Source organism: Engystomops pustulosus, chromosome 4 (assembly GCF_040894005.1).
Source record: "Engystomops pustulosus chromosome 4, aEngPut4.maternal, whole genome shotgun sequence".
In the NCBI taxonomy this organism is placed as follows: Eukaryota; Metazoa; Chordata; class Amphibia; order Anura; family Leptodactylidae; genus Engystomops; species Engystomops pustulosus.
Genome location: NC_092414.1, coordinates 6,736,876 through 6,750,102, shown reverse-complemented (window position 1 = coordinate 6,750,102; position 13,227 = coordinate 6,736,876). Strand labels below are relative to the sequence as shown.

Genomic DNA, 13,227 nt, shown 5'->3' with positions numbered 1-13,227 from the left:
TCCTGAGTTACATCCTGTATTATACCCCAGAGCTGCACTCACTATTCTGCTGCTGGTGCAGTCACTGTGCACATACATGACATTACTTATCCTGTACTGATCCTGAGTTACATCCTGTATTATACCCCAGAGCTGCACTCACTATTCTGCTGCTGGTGCAGTCACTGTGTACATACATGACATTACTTATCCTGTACTGATCCTGAGTTACATCCTGTATTATACCCCAGAGCTGCACTCACTATTCTGCTGCTGGTGCAGTCACTGTGTACATACATGACATTACTTATCCTGTACTGATCCTGAGTTACATCCTGTATTATACCCCAGAGCTGCACTCACTATTCTGCTGCTGGTGCAGTCACTGTGTACATACATGACATTACTTATCCTGTACTGATCCTGAGTTACATCCTGTATTATACCCCAGAGCTGCACTCACTATTCTGCTGCTGGTGCAGTCACTGTGTACATACATGACATTACTTATCCTGTACTGATCCTGAGTTACATCCTGTATTATACCCCAGAGCTGCACTCACTATTCTGCTGCTGGTGCAGTCACTGTGTACATACATGACATTACTTATCCTGTACTGATCCTGAGTTACATTCTGTATTATACCCCAGAGCTGCACTCACTTCTGCTGCTGGTGCAGTCACTGTGTACATACATGACATTACTTATCCTGTACTGATCCTGAGTTACATCCTGTATTATACTCCAGAGCTGCACTCACTATTCTGCTGCTGGTGCAGTCACTGTGTACATACATGACATTACTTATCCTGTACTGATCCTGAGTTACATCCTGTATTATACTCCAGAGCTGCACTCACTATTCTGCTGCTGGTGCAGTCACTGTGTACATACATGACATTACTTATCCTGTACTGATCCTGAGTTACATCCTGTATTATACTCCAGAGCTGCACTCACTATTCTGCTGCTGGTGCAGTCACTGTGCACATACATGACATTACTTATCCTGTACTGATCCTGAGTTACATCCTGTATTATACCCCAGAGCTGCACTCACTATTCTGCTGCTGGTGCAGTCACTGTGTACATACATGACATTACTTATCCTGTACTGATCCTGAGTTACATCCTGTATTATACTCCAGAGCTGCACTCACTATTCTGCTGCTGGTGCAGTCACTGTGTACATACATGACATTACTTATCCTGTACTGATCCTGAGTTACATCCTGTATTATACCCCAGAGCTGCACTCACTATTCTGCTGCTGGAGGAGTCACTGTGTACATACATGACATTACTTATCCTGTACTGATCCTGAGTTACATCCTGTATTATACCCCAGAGCTGCACTCACTATTCTGCTGCTGGTGCAGTCACTGTGTACATACATGACATTACTTATCCTGTACTGATCCTGAGTTACATCCTGTATTATACCCCAGAGCTGCACTCACTATTCTGCTACTGGTGCAGTCACTGTGTACATACATGACATTACTTATCCTGTACTGATCCTGAGTTACATCCTGTATTATACCCCAGAGCTGCACTCACTATTCTGCTGCTGGTGCAGTCACTGTGTACATACATGACATTACTTATCCTGTACTGATCCTGAGTTACATCCTGTATTATACCCCAGAGCTGCACTCACTATTCTGCTGCTGGTGCAGTCACTGTGTACATACATGACATTACTTATCCTGTACTGATCCTGAGTTACATCCTGTATTATACCCCAGAGCTGCACTCACTATTCTGCTGCTGGTGCAGTCACTGTGTACATACATGACATTACTTATCCTGTACTGATCCTGAGTTACATCCTGTATTATACTCCAGAGCTGCACTCACTATTCTGCTGCTGGTGCAGTCACTGTGTACATACATGACATTACTTATCCTGTACTGATCCTGAGTTACATTCTGTATTATACCCCAGAGCTGCACTCACTATTCTGCTGCTGGTGCAGTCACTGTGTACATACATGACATTACTTATCCTGTACTGATCCTGAGTTACATCCTGTATTATACTCCAGAGCTGCACTCACTATTCTGCTGCTGGTGCAGTCACTGTGTACATACATGACATTACTTATCCTGTACTGATCCTGAGTTACATCCTGTATTATACTCCAGAGCTGCACTCACTATTCTGCTGCTGGTGCAGTCACTGTGTACATACATGACATTACTTATCCTATACTGATCCTGAGTTACATCCTGTATTATACCCCAGAGCTGCACTCACTTCTGCTGCTGGTGCAGTCACTGTGTACATACATGACATTACTTATCCTGTACTGATCCTGAGTTACATCCTGTATTATACCCCAGAGCTGCACTCACTATTCTGCTGCTGGTGCAGTCACTGTGTACATACATGACATTACTTATCCTGTACTGATCCTGAGTTACATCCTGTATTATACCTCAGAGCTGCACTCACTATTCTGCTGCTGGTGCAGTCACTGTGTACATACATGACATTACTTATGCTGTACTGATCCTGAGTTACATCCTGTATTATACCCCAGAGCTGCACTCACTATTCTGCTGCTGGTGCAGTCACTGTGTACATACATGACATTACTTATCCTGTACTGATCCTGAGTTACATCCTGTATTATATCCCAGAGCTGCACTCACTATTCTGCTGCTGGTGCAGTCACTGTGTACATACATGACATTACTTATCCTGTACTGATCCTGAGTTACATCCTGTATTATACTCCAGAGCTGCACTCACTATTCTGCTGCTGGTGCAGTCACTGTGTACATACATGACATTACTTATCCTGTACTGATCCTGAGTTACATCCTGTATTATACCCCAGAGCTGCACTCACTATTCTGCTGCTGGTGCAGTCACTGTGTACATACATGACATTACTTATCCTGTACTGATCCTGAGTTACATTCTGTATTATACCCCAGAGCTGCACTCACTATTCTGCTGCTGGTGCAGTCACTGTGCACATACATGACATTACTTATCCTGTACTGATCCTGAGTTACATCCTGTATTATACCCCAGAGCTGCACTCACTATTCTGCTGCTGGTGCAGTCACTGTGTACATACATGACATTACTTATCCTGTACTGATCCTGAGTTACATCCTGTATTATACTCCAGAGCTGCACTCACTATTCTGCTGCTGGTGCAGTCACTGTGTACATACATGACATTACTTATCCTGTACTGATCCTGAGTTACATCCTGTATTATACCTCAGAGCTGCACTCACTATTCTGCTGCTGGTGCAGTCACTGTGTACATACATGACATTACTTATGCTGTACTGATCCTGAGTTACATCCTGTATTATACCCCAGAGCTGCACTCACTATTCTGCTGCTGGTGCAGTCACTGTGTACATACATGACATTACTTATCCTGTACTGATCCTGAGTTACATCCTGTATTATACCCCAGAGCTGCACTCACTATTCTGCTGCTGGTGCAGTCACTGTGTACATACATGACATTACTTATCCTGTACTGATCCTGAGTTACATCCTGTATTATACTCCAGAGCTGCACTCACTATTCTGCTGCTGGTGCAGTCACTGTGTACATACATGACATTACTTATTCTGTACTGATCCTGAGTTACAGCCTGTATTATACTCCAGAGCTGCACTCACTATTCTGCTGGTGGTGCAGTCACTGTGTACATACATGACAATACTTATCCTGTACTGATCCTGAGTTACAGCCTGTATTATACTCCAGAGCTGCACTCACTATTCTGCTGCTGGAGGAGTCACTGTGTACATACATGACATTACTTATCCTGTACTGATCCTGAGTTACATCCTGTATTATACCCCAGAGCTGCACTCACTATTCTGCTGCTGGTGCAGTCACTGTGTACATACATGACATTACTTATCCTGTACTGATCCTGAGTTACATTCTGTATTATACCCCAGAGCTGCACTCACTATTCTGCTGCTGGTGCAGTCACTGTGTACATACATGACATTACTTATCCTGTACTGATCCTGAGTTACATCCTGTATTATACTCCAGAGCTGCACTCACTATTCTGCTGCTGGTGCAGTCACTGTGCACATACATGACATTACTTATCCTGTACTGATCCTGAGTTACATCCTGTATTATACCCCAGAGCTGCACTCACTATTCTGCTGCTGGTGCAGTCACTGTGTACATACATGACATTACTTATCCTGTACTGATCCTGAGTTACATCCTGTATTATACCCCAGAGCTGCACTCACTATTCTGCTGCTGGTGCAGTCACTGTGTACATACATGACATTACTTATCCTGTACTGATCCTGAGTTACATCCTGTATTATACCCCAGAGCTGCACTCACTATTCTGCTGCTGGTGCAGTCACTGTGTACATACATGACATTACTTATCCTGTACTGATCCTGAGTTACATCCTGTATTATACTCCAGAGCTGCACTCACTATTCTGCTGCTGGTGCAGTCACTGTGTACATACATGACATTACTTATCCTATACTGATCCTGAGTTACATCCTGTATTATACTCCAGAGCTGCACTCACTATTCTGCTGCTGGTGCAGTCACTGTGTACATACATGACATTACTTATCCTGTACTGATCCTGAGTTACATCCTGTATTATACCCCAGAGCTGCACTCACTATTCTGCTGCTGGAGGAGTCACTGTGTACATACATGACATTACTTATCCTGTACTGATCCTGAGTTACATCCTGTATTATACCCCAGAGCTGCACTCACTATTCTGCTGCTGGTGCAGTCACTGTGTACATACATGACATTACTTATCCTGTACTGATCCTGAGTTACATCCTGTATTATACCCCAGAGCTGCACTCACTATTCTGCTACTGGTGCAGTCACTGTGTACATACATGACATTACTTATCCTGTACTGATCCTGAGTTACATCCTGTATTATACCCCAGAGCTGCACTCACTATTCTGCTGCTGGTGCAGTCACTGTGCACATACATGACATTACTTATCCTGTACTGATCCTGAGTTACATCCTGTATTATACCCCAGAGCTGCACTCACTATTCTGCTGCTGGTGCAGTCACTGTGTACATACATGACATTACTTATCCTGTACTGATCCTGAGTTACATCCTGTATTATACTCCAGAGCTGCACTCACTATTCTGCTGCTGGTGCAGTCACTGTGTACATACATGACATTACTTATCCTGTACTGATCCTGAGTTACATCCTGTATTATACTCCAGAGCTGCACTCACTATTCTGCTGCTGGGCAGTCACTGTGTACATACATGACATTACTTATCCTGTACTGATCCTGAGTTACATCCTGTATTATACTTCAGAGCTGCACTCACTATTCTGCTGCTGGTGCAGTCACTGTGTACATACATGACATTACTTATCCTGTACTGATCCTGAGTTACATCCTGTATTATACCCCAGAGCTGCACTCACTATTCTGCAGGTGCAGTGCGGGGTTCCCCTCACCTTGTTCTTCATGAACTTGGAGTGGCTGCGGTAGACCTCCATCTGCTTCATCTCCTCCTCTCGCTCCTCGGTGCTCAGGGCTCCGTTAGATTTCAGCATCTGGATCTCCTCCTCTAGGTCCCGCAGGCCGCGCTCCATGGATGTGATCTTAGAATCCTAAAACATGACAGGGGTCATGTGACTGTGATCCAGGCAGCTGAGGGAAACCCAACCATCACCCGCCCACCGTTACCTTCATCTCGATCACGGTCTGCAGGGCTTTCGTCTTGGCAGAATCGGGGGCATTCTCGAAGCGGCGGTGGATTTCCTGTAGAGATGAGACGACAGGTGAGACTGCTGCCACTCTAGAGATGGGCACTGCCCGGTGAGGACGCCTCTCACTCTACCCCTGGGCAGAACGTGGCACAGCAGGTGACTCAGGGCAAAGGAAGGGATCAGCGATCAGGATTAACCCTCTGTACAATGCCAGGGGACAGAACCGACCGAGCCCACGAGCAGGATGGCACCGGGGTGGGCACCACATAGAAGGCGGTGATAAGATGAGGGACAAGTGGCTTCTAGCGGGGGCTATGGATGGAGGAGTGAACCTTAATCTGTTCACCTGACCAACCTGCAGTCCTCATCTCCTCCACTAGATGGCAGCAGAGACCTCTGCACTGCTCTCCCCATGTCTGAACTTTAAAGCTACAGGCTACAACTTTTCCCACATGGGTGGATGGGTCAGAAAGGAGACCCAGTGCTTCCAGAGCCAGAGGACGGCGTCTTTATGTCCCACCAACCGTAATCCCTCCAAATATCTATCAGATTCTACTAATTCTGTTAGGTTAATCTGCTCCTGGGAAAGCTGGGTTGCAGTAATTCATCCTCCCACATAGATATAGGGATAAGACATTGTGACCCATCTGGATACCACAGTAGCCAACCCCTGATTCAATGCACAACAAGGCTATTCAGACATTTAGGGGTCTGGGAAAGCTGAGTTATGACTAACACCATTGATATGAAGTCAGATTCTCATATATATAGTAACTAACACTGTAGATAAAGGTATAGTTGGACGTTCAGGGTTCTGTGAAAGCTGTGAGAGGCCTCTTCAGGTTATTAAGGCCTATGACTTATATCCATTGCTGGGAAAGTTGAGTGGTTACACAATGAGTGGTTATCTTGTAACTCACGTCTCACTGAGGCCATCACCCAGCTTTCCCAAACTCTCAGCTTTTGCGTTCATCTGTTGCTGCACTTTTGCACCCAGGAAAAGCTGGGTGATAGAATTTTCCTATCATTCAGTTGCACGTGTCACCCAGCATTCTCAGGCTCCTGAACAGCAAACTGGAAGTAACATTTTACTATTATCAAGAATTCCCATAAAACAGGACAGAAGAAGGAAAGGGGGGGGGGAATTTTCTTTGGAAAAGCTGGGAAATTCCATACACTATCATGGCAGCTTCAGTGGTCACCCAGCTTTCCTGAGAAACCCGCTAGGTTATAACGCTGCCGACTCTACAGAAAGGTCACTCAGTAAAGTTGTGAGGGCTTCCCCAGCTTTCCCAGGATCGGATGTTTCCTTTTTTTGTCTCTTTAAGGCAAAGTGACGTTACATTTGGAAATGTAAGGGTTAATACTGTGGTCGGGGGTCTCCTATCCCCCTCTAGTTTGAGGGTTTCCCCGCACACACCGCCCCAGTCCAAAATCCCCAATTTTATCTTCAGCCGGGGTACGTGTATCCGACACCCTCGGCTGCCATGGCAGCGGTCTCCATGGAAACAGGGAAGTCGCCGTCTGTTTAACGCGCCCTGGAGCTGCGGATAAATCCGATGTGTTAACCTCTACACTGCCAGGGCGGTGGAAATAAACCTGTGCTCCAATCACAGCCAAAGCTCAATGCAGAGATCCATTCTAAACATTTCCTGCAATGGATTGTGGGATGCGGATGTGGTTTATCGCAGCTTTGGATGTGACTAGAGGACAATGTGTGATGGATTATGGGACAAGATTATTGAGCTTTGGATGTAACTAGATGATGGTGCGGGGGATAACCCATGCTCCAATCACAACCAAAGCTGCATTCAAATATCTAAAACTAGAGATAGATAATAAAGTACATACAGTGGATTATAGGGGTTTGGATGTGACTAGAGAATGATGATTATGGGGGTGATAAACTTGTGCTCCAAACACAGCCAAAGCTGCATTTCAGAGAGAACTTTTTCTGATAAATGCAGTGGATTAAAGGGACAAGATTATGGGGCTTTGGATGTGACTAGAGGATGGAGAGGGGGGTGATGTTACATGCAGTTGATTATGGGACGCAGATGCATTAGGAGATTTTTCTCAGGTTTGAAAGTGACTAGAGGATAATGAGGGGGGGGGGGGGGATAAACCTGTGCTCCAATCACAGACAAAGCTGTATTCAAAAATCTGAACTGGACATAGAGGATAGCTTTTCTGACAGTCTTACATGCAAAGGATTATGGGTAGAGAATGTATTATTAAGAGGTTTGTTGCAGCTTTGGATGCAATTAAAGGACAAGGTCGGTGGAATAAACTTGTGCTCTAATCACAACCAAAGCAGCATTCAAACATCTTAAACTAGCAAAAGAGAATAACTTGTCTTGAACTGATACATGCAGTGGATTATGGGACAAGGTTATGGGGCTTTGAATGTGACTACAGTATGATATGTGTGTATTTATGTGGGGGGTAATAAGCACAGGTCCTCCAATCACAGTCAAAGCTGCATTGGAAAATTTAAACTAGAGATCCATATTAACTTTTCTGACAGTGTTATGGGTGGTGCTTAATGGAATGTGGATCTATTAAGGAAATTTGTTGCACCTTTGGATGTGACTAGAGGATGGGTGAGGGAGGGGGGATAACCCGTGCTCCAATCACAGCCAAAGCTGAATTCAAAAATCTGAACAAGAGATAGAAGATTATTTATTTTGACAGTGTTACATGTGGTGGATTATGGGACATGAATAGGGAAGGTTTTTTTTTTTTTTTACAGCTTTGGATGTGACTAGAGGATGGGTGAGGGGGAAATAAACTTGTGCACCAATCACAACCAAAGCTGCATTAAAAAATCTAAACTAGAGACAGAGAATAACTTTTCTGCTAGTGTTATGCCGGGAGGATCATGGGCCGCGGCCGGTGACTGGATGGATTTTCGCAGCAGCTTTGGCAGTGACTAGAGGAAGGATGTGTAATGACCTCTCGCAGCAAGGTGGTCTCCTTGTCCTTCTGGTCCAGGAGGCTCTCCAGGTGGTGGACGTGCATTTCGGCCTCGGCCAGCCTCCGCGTCCTCTCGTGGTCCTCGTCCATCACCTTGGAGGATATCCCTTTGCTCTGCAGCATCTCCAGCAGCTTCTTGATGGACTCGTCGCGGGCGTTCAGCGTCTGCTTCTGCGTCTCGATGCGCAGCTCCATCTCCTCCAGCGTCTTGCGCAGCAGGAACAGCTCCTTGGCCTGGCGCTCGTGCTCGGCGTGGAGGTGGCGGAAGTTTTCCTCGGTCAGTTCGGAGGTGAAGACATCCTTGGAGCGCCCCCCGCTGTCCTGCTGGAAGAGCTGGTTGAGGTCCCGCTGGATGCGCAGCTCGTCCTGGAGCGCCTGGATGGTCATCTGGAGGTGCTGCGGACACAGAGGGGAGGAGATTAGTATAGACTGACACATTGTAACAAATAGCAAAAAAACGGAACAACAAAAATTCCAAAGTTCAGTTCTGTAACCACGGTGATACACAATCACTACTAGACACCAGACGGCAGCCATATTGGCCCTGATACAAGTCACAGACAGCTGGGGACGCCACCCCACCCCCCCCTACCCAGCATGGCGACTATTCTCATCTCCGCAGATGGCGCTGACGTCCGGGCTGGAGTTACGACCTGTGACGCTTGCAGTCTTTGTGACTGGACGCTATAACTCAGCGGCCATCGTGTGGCGGAGGCTATAAATCTCTCGTCCAGACTGCGGGACAATGGACGCCCCCAGGACCTCATCTGCACCATGAGAGGGATACAAAATATCCCCGCCGCCGGCGGATGAGGTCACTTGGGGTGAGGAGCGGCCATGTCTCACATGGGAAAGTCTATAGAAAGCTTATTATACTCCAATTACAACCAAATCTGCAACAAAAAAAATTACAGACCTGAGCAAATATACAGTAAGGAATGTACAGTGTACACTAAGGGGAGAGCATTCCCAGCACAGTGCATTATGGGGGAGCATCAGATTAATTAAGACCGTGCTATAGTTATTAGGCTTCTTGTAAGTCATTCTTGATGTTTTACATTTCCCACCTTGGAAAATATTTTTGACGGTAGAAAAAGATTAAAACTAAAAACCTCTGACTGCAATACCAGTGCTCTCCAGAGGGGGCAGCAGAGGCCAAGACGTTCAGAACGGCCAATCAGGAACCCGACAACTTAATGACATGAAATTATATCAGTTATTATCATCATCTGTACGAAGAATGCACAGTACTACTACTCCGGTATATATATACAGTGCACAGTACTACTTCTCCTGTATATATGGGCAGTGCACAGTACTACTTCTCCTGTATATATACAGTGCACAGTACTACTTCCCCTGTATATATATACAGTGCACAGTACTAGTTCTCCTGTATATATATACAGTGCACAGTACTACTTCTCCTGTATATATATACAGTGCACAGTACTACTTCTCCTGTATATATATATACAGAGCACAGTACTACTACTCCGGTATATATATACAGTGCACAGTACTACTTCTCCTGTATATATGGGCAGTGCACAGTACTACTTCTCCTGTATATATACAGTGCACAGTACTACTTCCCCTGTATATATATACAGTGCACAGTACTAGTTCTCCTGTATATATATACAGTGCACAGTACTACTTCTCCTGTATATATATATACAGAGCACAGTACTACTACTCCGGTATATATATACAGTGCACAGTACTACTTCTCCTGTATATATGGGCAGTGCACAGTACTACTTCTCCTGTATATATACAGTGCACAGTACTACTTCCCCTGTATATATATATATATATATATACAGTGCACAGTACTACTTCTCCTGTATATATATATATACAGTGCACAGTACTACTTCTCCTGTATATATATATACAGTGCACAGTACTACTTCTCCTGTATATATATATATACAGTGCACAGTACTACTTCTCCTGTATATATATATATATATATATATATATATATATATATATATACAGTGCACAGTACTACTTCTCCTGTATATATATATATATACAGTGCACAGTACTACTTCTCCTGTATATATATATATATATATATACAGTGCACAGTACTACTTCTCCTGTATATATATACAGTGCACAGCACTACTTCTCCTGTATATATATACAGTGCACAGTACTACTTCTCCTGTATATATACAGTGCACAGTACTACTTCTCCTGTATATATATACAGTGCACAGTACTACTTCTCCTGTATATATACAGTGCACAGTACTACTTCTCCTGTATATATATACAGTGCACAGTACTACTTCTCCTGTATATATATACAGTGCACAGTACTACTTCTCCTGTATATATGGGCAGTGCACAGTACTACTTCTCCTGTATATATGGGCAGTGCACAGTACTACTTCTCCTGTATATATGGGCAGTGCACAGTACTACTTCTCCTGTATATATATACAGTGCACAGTACTACTTCTCCTGTATATATACAGTGCACAGTACTACTTCTCCTGTATATATGGGCAGTGCACAGTACTACTTCTCCTGTATATATGGGCAGTGCACAGTACTACTTCTCCTGTATATATGGGCAGTGCACAGTACTACTTCTCCTGTATATATATACAGTGCACAGTACTACTTCTCCTGTATATATATATACAGTGCACAGTACTACTTCTCCTGTATATATATATATACAGTGCACAGTACTACTTCTCCTGTATATATATATATACAGTGCACAGTACTACTTCTCCTGTATATATATATATACAGTGCACAGTACTACTTCTCCTGTATATATATATATATACAGTGCACAGTACTACTTCTCCTGTATATATACAGTGCACAGTACTACTTCTCCTGTATATATACAGTGCACAGTACTACTTCTCCTGTATATATATATATACAGTGCACAGTACTACTTCTCCTGTATATATATATACAGTGCACAGTACTACTTCTCCTGTATATATATATATATATACAGTGCACAGTACTACTTCTCCTGTATATATATATATATATATATATATATATATATATATATATACAGTGCACAGTACTACTTCTCCTGTATATATATATATATATATATATATACACAGTGCACAGTACTACTTCTCCTGTATATATATACAGTGCACAGCACTACTTCTCCTGTATATATACAGTGCACAGTACTACTTCTCCGGTATATATGGGCAGTGCACAGTACTACTTCTCCTGTATATATACAGTGCACAGTACTACTTCTCCTGTATATATACAGTGCACAGTACTACTTCTCCTGTATATATGGGCAGTGCACAGTACTACTTCTCCTGTATATATGGGCAGTGCACAGTACTACTTCTCCTGTATATATACAGTGCACAGTACTACTTCTCCTGTATATATACAGTGCACAGTACTACTTCCCCTGTATATATATATATATATATACAGTGCACAGTACTACTTCTCCTGTATATATATACAGTGCACAGTACTACTTCTCCTGTATATATATATACAGTGCACAGTACTACTTCTCCTGTATATATACATACAGTGCACAGTACTACTTCTCCTGTATATATATATATACACAGTGCACAGTACTACTTCTCCTGTATATATATATATATACAGTGCACAGTACTACTTCTCCTGTATATATATATATATACAGTGCACAGTACTACTTCTCCTGTATATATATATATATACAGTGCACAGTACTACTTCTCCTGTATATATATACAGTGCACAGCACTACTTCTCCTGTATATATATACAGTGCACAGTACTACTTCTCCTGTATATATACAGTGCACAGTACTACTTCTCCTGTATATATACAGTGCACAGTACTACTTCTCCTGTATATATATACAGTGCACAGTACTACTTCTCCTGTATATATATATACAGTGCACAGTACTACTTCTCCTGTATATATACAGTGCACAGTACTACTTCTCCTGTATATATGGGCAGTGCACAGTACTACTTCTCCTGTATATATGGGCAGTGCACAGTACTACTTCTCCTGTATATATGGGCAGTGCACAGTACTACTTCTCCTGTATATATATACAGTGCACAGTACTACTTCTCCTGTATATATACAGTGCACAGTACTACTTCTCCTGTATATATGGGCAGTGCACAGTACTACTTCTCCTGTATATATGGGCAGTGCACAGTACTACTTCTCCTGTATATATGGGCAGTGCACAGTACTACTTCTCCTGTATATATATACAGTGCACAGTACTACTTCTCCTGTATATATATATACAGTGCACAGTACTACTTCTCCTGTATATATATATACAGTGCACAGTACTACTTCTCCTGTATATATATATATATATATATATATATATATATATATATATATATATATATATATACAGTGCACAGTACTACTTCTCCTGTATATATATATATACAGTGCACAGTACTACTTCTCCTGTATATATATATATACAGTGCACAGTACTACTTCTCCTGTATATATATATATA

General features: G+C 43.0%; 1 protein-coding gene across 14 annotated transcripts in view; it reads right to left on the bottom strand.

The window, feature by feature from the left end:
* Window positions 1-13,227, bottom strand: part of ERC1 (ELKS/RAB6-interacting/CAST family member 1) — a 72,691-nt gene that overhangs the window by 37,191 nt on the left and 22,273 nt on the right. For all 14 annotated transcript variants that reach the window (XM_072144933.1, XM_072144937.1, XM_072144939.1 and 11 more), the window contains exons 3-5: window positions 8,681-9,097; window positions 5,703-5,777; window positions 5,471-5,626 (exon numbers count right to left, since the gene is read on the bottom strand). In XM_072144933.1, coding sequence (XP_072001034.1) covers window positions 5,471-5,626; window positions 5,703-5,777; window positions 8,681-9,097 — 648 coding nt within the window. The remainder of the gene's footprint in view (window positions 1-5,470; window positions 5,627-5,702; window positions 5,778-8,680; window positions 9,098-13,227) is intronic.